Source organism: Pleuronectes platessa, chromosome 23, assembly GCF_947347685.1.
Source record: "Pleuronectes platessa chromosome 23, fPlePla1.1, whole genome shotgun sequence".
Classification (NCBI taxonomy): domain Eukaryota; kingdom Metazoa; phylum Chordata; class Actinopteri; order Pleuronectiformes; family Pleuronectidae; genus Pleuronectes; species Pleuronectes platessa.
In genome coordinates, this window is record NC_070648.1 from 14190901 (window position 1) to 14204911 (window position 14011).

A 14011-nucleotide genomic window follows, 5' to 3' on the forward strand; every position below is an offset into this window, starting at 1 on the left:
CCTCCCCCATGGCCACATCAGGCTCCGAGATCGCTAGTGCTGCTCGCAGCCCTAGTTCTTATACTGACCCTTGATGATTTAAAATTCATATTAATCAATATCTATGATTACAACAACAAACACCACTAGAGCAAATTACATTACGTTTGGATCATTTTAAAGTATCTAAATATCTAAATATCAATTGGAGGTGATCTCAACTTAATTCATGATGAATTTTATGATAGAAATCCTTCGAGACACTTTGCAAGTCTACCAAACACCATATTTACAAAATTTTCCACGAACAAAGTTTAACTGAAGCATGGAGATATTTAAATCCATATATATATATATATATATATATATATAAATAAATATTCATGGTTCAGAGCAAATCACAGTTTAAAGTCGAGAACTGACTTCTGTTTAATTACATTAAATTACATACAATTGAATTTAGCTAAAGCTTTTATCCAAAGCGACTTACTATAAGTGCATTCAACCAATCGGGTACAATACAAAGTTTCTTCAAGTGTGAAATCAGCTATTGTATTTCTGCTACTCCACTAACTGATCACAGTGTTATCTGTGTGATAAGAGAAAACACAAAAAGAAGAATTCATGTACTGTTCAAAAGCTGAAACCTCCAATCACTGAAATTGAGAACTTTGAAGAACTAACACCTATCAAGAAATGGGAGTTTTTGAGGTATAAAATACTACAATTTACTATTTCATTCAATAAATGAAAATGGACATTATCAAACAATTCAATTTACTCTTCAATAATCCTAATCCTAAAACGATTGACAGAAAGAATCAAACCTTCAACCTAAATTGGATTAAACGTTTATTCAAAAAACTCAAGGGTCATAAAAAAAAGACAGGAAGTGCCCCGTACTTGCTCTCATCGGATTGGTCGCGCTCTCGGTCCTTCAAATCCCTTTGGTAGCCAATCGTTGACGCGCAGTCGCACTAGCGGTGCCGCCTCCTCAGATAGCGAAGCGTATCATTTCTCTTCGTCGGTATTTTCCGTTAACGTCCATTTTATCTTTAACATCTTGTTGTTACCGCCGCGTGTGTCAGCGCGTCCGGAGCTCCGTTCGACATGGAGCTGACATGGTGTTGAAGCGGCCTTGGGAGCTGTCTGAGGCGGACAAAGTGACATGTATCCCTGGGGCGCTGAACCTGTTCCATCCCGCACACAAAGCCTGTGAAGCAGGCCGTGTTTTTTCTCTCTGTCACGCAGAAACACGGATGATGCTCAGACATGTCGGGGAATCAGTTCAAAGGACAAGAAGTCAGCTGCTGCATCAAATACTTCATCTTTGGATTCAACATCCTGTTCTGGGTAAGAGCTGCGCTTTGTTTTACTGCACGTCCACCGCACCTCGGTATTATCATGTCGGCTGGCCAATAGGGAGGAAGGCCCGCTCCTCATCACCTCGGTTCTCGCAGTACTGACGGACCAGTGTGGGTTTCCTGTCGCGTCCTGTTAACACAGAACTGTTCACAACAGCGGCTGCAGCTCAGCTGACAACAAGCAGCTAATCGGCTTTCTGCACTGAACTATAATGACAGCTCAGCGCTACAGCTCATCTACTGACGCACTACTGACCTTTTTATATTCGTCTGTGGTACTGACACACATCATACACACTACTGACACACTACACACTCACTACAGACACACACACTCACTACAGATACATACCATCCACAGACACACTACACACTCACTACAGACACAGGACATACTCACTACTGACTCACTACAGACACACTACACTTTCACTACAGACATAGTTCACTCACTACAGACAGACATCATCCACTCACACAGACACACTACACATTCACTACATCCACTACATCCATACCACAGACACACTATATACAGTAAACACACTATAAAATTTGCTACAGACACACCTCATCCACAATACAGACACATCACACACTACACATTCCCTACAGAGACACCTCATCCACACTACAGACACATCACACACCAGAGACAGACTACACGTTTGATACAGAAACACCTTATCCACACTACAGACAAACTCACTTCACTCTCACCACAGACACACCACATCCAGACTACAGACACACTACACAGTCATTACAGACACTACATTCAGACTACTTCCATACCACAGACACAATAGACAGTAGACACATTCACTACACATTTGCTACAGACCCACCTCATCTACACTACAGACACACTAGATCCACACTCAAACTCACTGCAGACACACTACAGACACACTAAATCACGCTACACACTCACTGCAGACAAACTACAGACAGACTACACACTCATTACGGACTGTATGTGTGTGTGTACGTATATATTTATAGCAGCACTAATTTTAGTGGTGAGCACGATCTTCCCTCACCCAATTATAGCAACTTACACACTCAATACCACTCACTGAGAGTCTTGACACATAAATGAATGTCACGGTGAAATAAATACAAAAGTTACAGACGACCATCACAGACTCACAGTGGCCTCAGATGAACAATGTATATTTAAAATGCGACAGGCTGCCGTTGTGTCAATTTGCATTAACACATTCACGGGCATTTGACATAACTGTATTTTTTTTTTCCAGCTGTTGGGCATGGCCTTAGTTGCAATTGGACTGTGGGCATGGAGTGAGAAGGTGAGTAGTGCTATTATTGCAAAATATAAAAATGATGTGTCATATTTATCTTTTTATTAATAAAATGTGTTCTTCTTGTGAATTTCCATTTGTAAGATTTTTACTAAATGCCAGTATAATTAATATTGTCCTAATTTAAACACACACTCATTTAATGCTCAGTTTTTTTTTTTATTGTGTGCAAGTACTTATTCCTATTAAAGCTGCACTAATCAAGGTTCTACATTAATAATGGATCAAGTAATTTTGTATGATTTTAAAGGTGTTACTTGTAGTGATGAACCCTCAAGGAGTCATCTCCCTCTCTCCAGTTCTGCCCTGGACCTACAGAGTATTTTACCTTCTTTTGACTGTTGTAAATGGACTAAATTCATATATCACTTTTCTAATCTTAATGACCACCCAAAGCACTTAACAGTAAAAAATCCCATTCGCATAGCATCCAAACATATTGTTAAAATAACCATATTAAGTTTGAAACTAGGTTCAACATTCGTAACCTTTGTGTGTTACCAAATCATTGTAAATTCAATGCATGCAGAGTGATAGACAGATGACCACTTTTACTTCAAACATCTCACTGAAGCAGTTTATTCCACAGACTTTTCAAGTTCTCTAAATTCATGTTTGCAGCTGCATTGTTTCTCCTGTGAGTTCATCCAAGTTCCATCCTGTTTAATGTCACTGCGACCCTGTTGGCAAACATGATCTCTCCTGAAAGAGACGCAGCTGCCTGACTCACACTCTGTGTTGTGCTCTGTCTCCTCGCTCCAGGGGGTCCTGTCCAACATTTCATCCATCACAGACCTTGGGGGTCTGGACCCCGTCTGGCTCTTTATGGTGGTTGGGGGTGTCATGTTCATTCTGGGGTTTGCCGGATGCATTGGAGCGCTGCGAGAAAACACCTTCCTGCTCAAGTTTGTATGTTCCATGATATTAATAATCTTACAATCTGCATGCACATATGAATTATCGCAGAATGCAACTCCGCAAATGTGAATTTGTCATCTTGTCTTTTCCCCCTGCTCTTCCAGTTCTCTGTGTTTCTTGGAATCATCTTTTTCTTGGAGCTCACGACAGGAGTCCTGGCGTTTGTCTTTAAGGACTGGATTAAAGACCAGCTCAACCTGTTCATCAACAATAACATCCGGGCGTACCGGGACGACATCGATCTACAGAACCTCATCGACTTCACCCAGGAATACGTAAGACATATTGTAATGTTTATCAGCTCAGTTGATTCTTCAAACATTAAAACAGTCTTTCTACTAGTTTTTTCCCCCATGCTTTCAACCACATATCTTGGCAGTAATTCAATGAAGAGTGGTTTAAAGCTCCAGACTTTTATTGTTGAGCTGCTAGTTACTGTCAACTCTGCGGAGGTGGGATGCACATTCAGCACTGTTGCTGCTGTAAGCACCAATCGATATGTGCATGTTTATAAATATAGAGTGCAAATATAGAGTCATATAGCACTCTGACATCTGTTTCATTGGATGTCTTTAAGCTTTTGTCTTACCAGATGTTCATCTACTGTTAAACAAAATTAGATGCTGCAACATGTGATAATATAATAAATATGAATTGTTTTTTAATATGAAAACTTTCCTTTTACATAATAAACGATGCACATAAGCATTTATGTTTATGTGTTTCATTAAAATGATCTTTTTTTTAATTAAAATTGTATACGTCTATATACTTGTGTTTGAAACAGTCAGTTTCATCGTTCTTTCCTCTCTGTCTGACTTCAGTGGGACTGCTGTGGTGCGTTTGGAGCAGATGACTGGAACCTGAACATCTATTTCAACTGCACTGACGGGAACCCCAGCAGGGAAAAGTGCGGAGTTCCTTTCTCCTGCTGCCACAAGGACCCGGCGGTACGACTCCTCCGCCACTGCCTGCATTTACACACTTATAGAGCTCTACATAACACAGCATTGGTTCACAGAGTTGTAACACATTAGCTCTTTAACGCGAAATTGCTAGCCTGTTTGACCACAAAAGTATACATTAATGTTCGGCGTCCATGTTGCCGTTACCTAGCTGCAGTGTTCACACAACTTAATCACACCCACCATACTGCGTACACAACTTCCCATGCTGTGGTCATCTTTTTAAAGTCATCACATATTCATTGGTGACTTTAAAATATGTGTCTAGCAAAAGAAGTTAAACATTAGGATGCTAACCCCCTCAACTAAGATGTTGAACACATTGAACAGTATAACTGCTGGGCATGTTAGCATACTTCCTATATAGCATTTGGCTCTACGCACTGCTGTCCAGCCTCACAGAGCTGCTAGCATGGCTGCACACTTTTTGTCTTGTTCTTCCTCAGTTCTACACAAAAAGTTGCAAATTTTTAACCGATGCTTTGGTCAAAATGCTGCTTTTATTACGATACTATAAAGCTGACCCTTTGTCTACAGGAGGATGTAATCAACACTCAGTGTGGATACGACATTCGAGCTAAACCAGTAAGTGACATGTACATGTAAACTGTTTACTTTTTCTATGATTAAGGTGTAATTATTCATTTCTTTCTCTGTGTTTGATTTTAGAGATATAGTGATTTTCCTAACAGGGATTTAAAGGGATGGTTCACCCGAAAATGAAAATTCACTCCTTATTTACTCACCACTATGCGATGAAGTAATCTATACGAATCCTGTGGTGTCATACAAGTGCCCTTAAGACCTGACATTCAAAATCGAATCAAAATAGAATAATTTACACCGTATTTTTTGCCTAAATGTTTGCTTGTTCATTCATTCAAACACTCACATTAACTTGAACATGAATTGAATAATTATAACTTAGTATTATTCATTTAATACAAGATTAGCATTAGCAATTGGCCCTTTGCTTGGCACTTGATAGAACCTACAGCAAATTAAGTGGGAAATATTCAACATTTTCCTTAAACCCAATTGGTTTTCATGGAAAGTGTTTGACTTAAACAGCAATAGTAGTATATTCTTTCTCCTCAGTGACTAGCAAGAGGCTCGCAAAGACGTGTGCATCAACTCAAACACTAGTAACTCAACTAAGGATGTCTCTCTTTGGCTTCTTTTTTCATCATAATCAAATTTTGGATAGAAAGATACAAGTAAAAAATAATCTACTTTGCCGCAGAGTGTTCAGAACAGAGAACTTTGGTTTTGGGAAAGTCGTTTTTTAACGCACAAAAGTTAGTTTTTATAAAAGGCCAGATTAAGAAGGGCACACTGAGTGACAGTGTAAAGATGTTGACAGGCAGTTCTGTTTGTACAGGACTTAGAGCAGAAGGACTACATCAATGTGAAAGGCTGTGTGCCGCAGTTTGAGAAGTGGCTGCAGGACAATCTCACCTTAGTGGCGGGGATCTTCATTGGAGTTGCGCTACTGCAGGCAAGTCCCATTCACCTTTCCTGGTGCTCCAGAAAAATCTGGACACAAAAGCATCATTCCGTAATTTCTTCATGAAAACAGATAACGTTGCCATTTATGCTGTTTTTCTTTCATCCACAGATTTTTGGGATTTGTTTGGCCCAGAACTTAGTGAGTGACATCGAGGCTGTGCGGGCGAGCTGGTGAGAAAACGAACAATACTTTGACCTCAGTTCTGTGCCTCATGTGTCCACATTTTCCCCTTGATTTGCACTCATTTGTTTTGACTGTTTGCATTTCAAAACATCAACTCTTTGTCAGAGTATAAAGACTGAAAGTGTCGCTCTGGCAGGAAGAAAGATATATTTCAAATTACATGCACACATTTTTTGCATTACAGATAAAAAGTATGAGAGGAAACTATGGGGGCACAGTGTCTTAATCATACACATGAAACATTGCATAATGAATACCATTGGATTACTATTTCTTATCCCAAAGAGAAATGAATATAAATGCAGCATTTCTGCACTTACATATATGCTAAACATACATACACTATATATCTACACTCAAGAAGTTTCATATCTAGAGTGCATAGATCCATGTCTTGTTCTCACATAATCCACATACACAGACTCTAAGTGCTCTGTTGTTATTGTGAATACTCACTCACACTTAATTTTTGTAAAAAGACTTTGTAAATAGTGCGGAATAATGATGGAACAAGAAATGATGTCTGGAAAAAAATGCAGCTATGACATTGACATTGACAAGAAGTGTAGCTGGAAAGAGAGGAGGATTATTGAGCTATACCACCTATACCAATGCCAAAACTCACCTCACCACCTCATTCTTCCTCCTCCATGCTTCGCCAGGGTGCCCCCCCCTCACTCCATGCGCCGACTCCCACCACAATCCAGCAAGAAAGCATCGGGTTACTACTCATGAGACACACACATGCTGCATGTGTGTTTGTAGCCGGTGGGTGTGATGGATTCATTTGGTGATGTGTTTTGTCTTGAGTGTTGCTGGGATTGGGTGGATCTGTGTTTGTGTTTGCTGTTGTTTTGTGTCCTATGGAGCTGTATTTAATAGACCCTTAAAGCGTTGTATGGAGGCAAAAAGGGGCCACAAGAGTAAAACTTTTGTCGGTTTGTCAGTGTATCATTTGTAAAATTGGACATTCTACATTTAAAACTACATTTTTTTAAATGAAAACTCTCACTTCCTTGAAAACACTGCTTCTTTAGTGATGACCTCACTGGTTGGTCGGAGCTTAATAAAGCGGTGAAGTCATCATTCCAGCTTTAAAATGGACAGTTGTGAAAAGAGACTCGACAAAAAAGACTCCATACAAACACACAACTGAAACTTTGCGTCCTTCACTGTCCATACAGCATTTCCTGTTATTTCAGTATTCGACTGTGTTGGCTCACTAATTAGCAGTTGGTTAGCATTTAGTCCAAAGTACTGCTTCTCTGGACAGTTGACACATCCTGACACATCAAGATGCTGACGTGTGTGTTGCTCTTTAAGTTCATATCAGGTTTTTTGAGCATTAAGGCCTTTGCACACCAAGTTTTTACTTTTTGTCTCAAATTGTTGCCAGACCGCATCAATAGTGTTTTCGTAAGAGATTGCAGTTTCCGAATTTTTTCCCAAGATCCTATAGTTGTTGGATCACTCTTATAATGGAAGACACTGTTAACAAATGGTTGGAATTTGGTGGTCATCTATTAAACAGATGACTAAACTTTGTGAAATCGACCTGGAAATGTTATGGAGGTGAACGTTTTCGACTTTCATGCAGGAAGAGGAAGAGAAAATGATCCTCGCTGCTCAATGACTCCATTTTGTCTCATCAATGTTCACTTCACCACAAATATAATAATAAAACGGACATGGTTTTCAAGGTCTCTGTGCTCAAGGATTTTTATCAGATGACAGATTAAAACCTTGCAAATGAAAAAGAAGGACTTGGAGTACAAAGGCCTTCAGAAGTAATACTGTATGGTGCTTTAAGGACGCCACTACTTCACAGAAAACTTAGGATTGACAGAAAATATTATTTTCGACTCTGACCAGTATGGTCCTGACAAGTAGCAGAAGTCAAATGTAAAGTTTGGACCTGAAAAACCCTCACAGGCAAATGACAATTGTGTGGTTTGTTGTGACAGGTTTAAGCCCAAGGTTTTTATCTGTTAAGTCTCAGTGACCGCAGCCAATCGCCACTGACCTCTGCTTGAACAGAGAGACGGATTAAAAAAAAACAGAGAAAAAGAACCTGGAATTAGTGCAATAGAATTTCCAGAACTTCCAAAACCAGGGAAAAAATAGTATCCGCTTGATGAAACACACGGCAACGTTAGTATTGTAGCTAGGATAACACAGAGTAGTGCGATGCTCCTGAGAGTTTGGGAGAAGACAAGATGCCAGGGACCAACGCAGGGCCAGTCTGCTGTGATCTGAATACAAGATGGAGCAGAACATTATTGCTTTGTTGCTCAGGCTGATGGAGGTTTGTTTGCCTCCAGAAGAAACTTGTCAGACTTTTTGGTTCCGTTCAATTCGCTGACATGTTTAATGTGTTGAATTTACATACAATTAAATCACTGTCAGTCTGGACCTTTGGGAAATTCCGATTGTGTTGATGGAGCGACTGAAACCCTATTAAAATGGCATTAGCTTAGTCTTTAGGCCAGACAACTAATTTTCAGTGTGACTGCATGAGTGTGGTTTCCCCACATCTTCCTACTTAGCTACACAGTCAGGCTGGTTTGAATGAACAAGGCTCAGTCATGTGACCGCCACAACAATCCTTTCTTTCTCCGTTGCCTTTTCTTCCACTTCCCGCGTCTAACAGAAGACATTTGTGTTGTTTGAGTCTTTTCTCTGCCACATCTTTTAATCCCAAACCGTCTCTCTTCAGATCACACTGCTCATCCTCTGCAGAAAAACTCTTCTCTAAGCGTTCCCAGCATAACCCTTAAAGTCGCCGCTCCATGCTTTCCTTTTTCTGCCTGAAACTTCAAACTGAACTGTTGAACCTCAGGAGTGTTGGAGCCATGTTAATGACGTTCACCTCTTTATCTCTTCTTTTCCAGTTTCTTTACCTAATGCTGAAACAGCATTTCAACCTCTAACAGGTAACCCTTGACTTTCAATGAATTACAATCTAATGAACGGATTTTATGTTGTGTTGAATAGAAATACATCAAAAGTTGTCATTCATTAAATGTTGTCTTTGTCTTTTGCCAGACTTTGACACACCTCCTTGAACAGAGTGTCGGGGAGCGTTCAGAGGACGTCACTGATCACCTGCACCACTTTGCTCACTGAACCAGCACCTTTTGCAAGGCACTAATATGTGAGAATATGCTCTGTATATAACACTGTGTGTGACTACTGTAAACAGATAACCGTGTGGTTAAACATGCACTACATGCAGATCATCACAACGCTCCAGTTTTGATAGCTACTGTTAGTGTAGAGACTAGAGGTTTTGATACATCTTTTTGATATTAGATCGGTATTTTTCACTGTGGAAATATTGCTCCATTGCTAAACCCATCTGAATTAGTGTATAAAAAGAAACTGAGGTGTACTTTTTTTCAAAGTCCTGCGCTTGGCTTACGTAGCTTTCTACTACTTTTCCACGACATAATGCAGACGAGGGGGTAAGTCTCTAAAGTACAAAACATTGTCCCGAGCTCGTTTTATTGCTCAAAATAATATTTTGAGGATATTTTGCGTGTCACAGCAGATTGTGGGGCTGCAGTTGAGAAGTAAAATGAAGAAAACTGCACAACTCGAAGGAAACCTCATGAGTTCGAGGAAAAAGAAGAATTTACACTATAGGCTGTATATATATATATATATATATATATATATATATATACATATGGAGGATAAACAATGACAAGTCTACGTGTCAGAGCAGAATCAGAGAGAACATTTCAATTACTCACAGGAAGTAACCGCTCATTATAAAAACTTAACAAATTTTGAAATAATATAATGAACTTAATTTGTGCAGCATGTTTCAAAAGAGACTCAATACAGGGGCTGGCTCCTTCAGAGGACGCCGCCTACGCAACCCACAAAGGCCGAACCAAAACCAGGCAATCTTGTCCCCAGAGGATTTCCGGAAATTGGCGTCAATGAAAAATGGGGGACGGGCATTATCTCCTTTCCTTTGTTTGAGTATGGCCAGCGTTTCCTAAAGGAGATATGTTAGGAAGCATTGGAGCTCCTTCCCTCAGCATTCAGAGAATTTGAGCAGCTCTTTTTTTGTAACATCTTCAAGAAAAAATACCAATCAGCCACAGCCCAGACACTCTTTGAGCTTCCACGGTCTCTTCTGATCTATTCACTGACATGGATTTTTTATTTTGTGTTCGGCCGACTGTTCATCAGCACTAAGGAAATTTGTGCGTTCAGTCCTGATGGTATCTTAGAGCTTAACATTCTCCCTCCACATTCTAACTCGTCCAACATTAAACAGGAAGTCACCATGAAGTACTTCCAAGCATTCAGTATAATGAGTTCATACTCGACCAGTGGACTAACAGGAAGCGCAGTTAATTACATGAGGGGGTTTTCCTTTTACTAAAGGAAGATTTTAATGACCAGTATGTAGCACCAACGTGGTGGTCGCTGCTCTGGTTTTACTTTAAATCACACTAAGTATTGATAACTGTCAAATAAACATCTGATCGGATTATTCTTTGCCTCAGATGCATTCTCTTCTTACACCATTTTATAACCGCTTCTTGTTGCTTGGACAAAGTATACGGCTTCTTAAGTTTAAAAAAGAGATTTGGATCTGGACAGCTGCAAACCACACGTACGTCGATAGATGGTGTAATAATTCCCACCACCAGCCTTTAAACTAACTGTACATTCCAGAGTTCATCTGAAGCTCATGTGAGGAGGCTTGGACATTCTGAGTTTACCAGTTGAATCGTGTTGTGGTGCTTACATGTAGGTTAGGTAGGTCAGCCGGGTTGTAAGCCTGCTGCCGTGACTCAGGAGGAAGAACAAAAACACACCACAGCACAGATAGAGACCAACTCAGACTGTCATGAAGTCCTACCCAAGGTTGAGCTTGCTCTCACATTGTACAACAAGGATTCTGTCCCTCCATTTCTTTTCCACATTGCCGTAATTATTTCAAGGCTGCTGTGGAGAGTAGTTATGATGTCAGCAGCAAGTCTCTTAAGATGCTGCACCATGTTGTAATATACTACCATTAAATGGAAGTGTTTGAATGGCGTATGGCACCAGAATTCCAATACTGTATTCGTGCTTTCGTTGAAAAGTCCTAATAAAATAGAACAACACAACAGTCCTGAAGGTTTGACAAACGACACTTCCCATCTTAAAATAAAATGTAAGTCCAAATAAACAAGTTACTACAAATGTTGTCATTGCATAATATGGTTATTACTTTTTTAATGAGGTTTCACGTAAGTCGGGTGAAACATTAAAACGTCGATCACCCTCATTAATTGTTTATTTGTGAAGGACTTTTTAATATGGTGAGATGGGCTTTTTGGAACAATACTTTCCTCATACGTCACTGCACTTACCTGAACGAGAACTAGTCTGGCACGCGTGTCCTATGATTGTCTTTCACTGTGTGTGCTACTGATTCAGAGCTGAGACGAAAAACTTTAAATCCAGCCCAGAGTTTGAAAAAAAAAAAAGAGTTGAGATGTTATTTTAAATCAGTGTTTCTTCTCATGGTTTGAAGATTATTTCCACAAAGCATTCATCACTGGTTGCGTTTGTTGCAAAGTTATTTACACTACATCGGTAAATTATCTGCAGTCTAAAAATGTCAGTGTTAAGCTACTCAAAAGGGATCAACACTGTTTTTGATACTTAATATTTATTGTATGTTTGATTTGGTTTTATAATTTCCCCTTGTATTGTCCAGATTATCTTTTTGTTCTCCTGAAGCTTAGTTTTCACTCTACAGACTTGAGTGTTATGTCATATTTTACAAGGGGGGTTGTAAAAAATACTGGAGGAGTTGTGCAGGCCTCATCTCTCACGCATCACTACCTGTTTCACTTTCAACGATTGTCTGTATGATCACATTACACTGATGAGTCCAAATGTTATTACCACTGGTGCCTTTTATGCATTGGATCTTCCAAATCAGTGTCACTACGCAGATCCCACTTGCAGGGACGGGCCCCCACACAACCTCTGAAGGTGCCCTGTAGTTGTTCCAGCCTGCTACCATCCCAACCATGTGGTCAGACCATGGTTTATCCCCTCTAAGTGGGAGGTTGGTTGCCCCCCCCGTCACAAGCCCCGGTGGTTTGGAGAAGCTCTGACCGAGTGGTAGTGATTTGGCCCCTTGTCACCACACAATTCTAACAGATCCTAACCCCAACGTGTGACAGCTCTTTGCACCACTGTTATCCACCTCATGTGGTCATAACGTTTGAGCTCATCGGTGTACATCCCACAAACATTGTAATGTAACTACCTCCTCTCATTTGCTTGTTTCATGTCCTGCTCAAATTGGACTGATTTTAATATCAAGTAAGATAATAAAAGTGACAAATGACTTGCTGTTCTCTTTAGTGGTTTCTTTTATTTTTTTACTCCAGATTTTTGGCACTTAACATCCACAAATGTGTTTCTGCACCTCCCACACATCATCTGTCTCCTGGACGTCTGTGGTGTCTATCACTGCTCTTGTAAACTAAATTCAGGGCTGGGTAATAATCAGATTATAAAACAAGTAACCATATACTATCCGCTCTGGTTGCATTTGAAAAATTGTTAGATTCTTGAATTGTGAACACATACATTTTGATTATATATTTATAGAATTTGAAAATAATTAATATTTTTTTAGTGAAAACCACTGATATTAACCAACAAAAAGTGTGTCCGAAAAAATGTCTACGGTCAGTGAAGTTTGTGCAGGACAAAAATAAAATCTGCTGTCATCAGCAAAGAGCTTCACTTTTTCTCATGAGTCGGCAGCGACCGCAGCAGAAACAAATGTGGGATGGTTTTGACTTGAATTTAGTTTCAAGCACTTGCACCACAGTGCACATCAGCTCCCCTTCCTCTGCGATAGCTTAGCTCAGTAGCTAACATCTAAATACTTAATGTGAAGAGTTCTATTTGCATTTGAAATGTGATATGTTTCATCAGAGTAAAGAAGAATATAAGTTGTGTGTTTATGAGGTGCAATATTTTAAAGAAATCCATTAGTAATCAGACCATTTTGTTTCTAAATACAACTAGAAATACTGCACTGCAGCTGTATGCCGCCGATAGTGTATTTTCCAGACTCATGAGGTCACTGCGATCTTTTACTTTGACAACTGAAACCTAAACCTTTCATCTTTGATTACAAGGGACAACTGATCAGAAGCTACAGAAATTCCCTCAATGCGTTCGAGATATCAAAATCAGGCCAAAAACATGTTTTGTGAGACCACTGTGACCTTGCTGTTTGACCACCAAAATCTATTCATTTATTTCGTGAGTCCAAGTAAATGTTTGTGCCAAATTTGAAAGAATTCCCCTGAGGTGTTCCTGAGATATCACGTTCGCAAGGCAAAACATTGCTTGAGAGATAACAGTGACCTTGACCTTTGATCGCCTTATTCAAACGGGTCATCCATGAGTCCAAGTGAATGTTTGTGCCAGAAACTCCCTTTGGACCTTCCTGATATATAATCCAAATCTAAATGTAATCTGTAATCAGTGACTGGCTACATTTCAAAGTAATCGGACCTAACTTTGATTTACATTCAAGGACTTGACCATTTCTCATTTATTAGAGCTGGACATTTCAGTCAGTAAATAAGACTGTTGCTAATTATTGGGAACAAAAAAAAAACCTTCATACATACATACATATACATATATATATATATATAATCTGAAATATGAATCCACATTCAAGATTCATTGTGTATGAGGACAACAGAGACAAAGAGAAGA

The 14011-nt window shown here is 39.6% G+C and overlaps 1 protein-coding gene across 2 annotated transcripts; it reads left to right on the forward strand.

The window, feature by feature from the left end:
• The first annotated feature begins 954 nt into the window (after positions 1-954).
• tspan5a (tetraspanin 5a) lies at positions 955-12615 on the forward strand. 2 transcript variants are annotated; one of them, XM_053416085.1, is made up of 11 exons: positions 955-1332; positions 2606-2656; positions 3431-3577; positions 3691-3861; positions 4411-4536; positions 5089-5136; positions 5933-6049; positions 6170-6231; positions 6907-7012; positions 9136-9177; positions 9290-12615. In XM_053416085.1, exons 1-9 carry the CDS (start codon positions 1252-1254, stop codon positions 6977-6979), a joined length of 876 nt encoding a protein of 291 aa, XP_053272060.1. In that variant the 5' UTR covers positions 955-1251; the 3' UTR covers positions 6980-7012; positions 9136-9177; positions 9290-12615. The 2 variants fall into 2 exon arrangements, with proteins under 2 accessions (XP_053272060.1, XP_053272061.1); XM_053416086.1 differs by lacking the exon at positions 6907-7012.
• Positions 12616-14011: the final 1396 nt, after the last annotated feature.

Bases quoted from the DNA above. Each gene is read 5' to 3' on its own strand.
- tspan5a (XM_053416085.1), top strand. From the start codon at position 1,252: ATGTCGGGGAATCAGTTCAAAGGACAAGAAGTCAGCTGCTGCATCAAA. The intron at 1,333-2,605 runs GTAAGAGCTGCG...TTTTTTTTCCAG, and splicing joins GATTCAACATCCTGTTCTGG to CTGTTGGGCATGGCCTTAGT. The intron at 6,050-6,169 runs GCAAGTCCCATT...TTTCATCCACAG, and splicing joins TTGGAGTTGCGCTACTGCAG to ATTTTTGGGATTTGTTTGGC.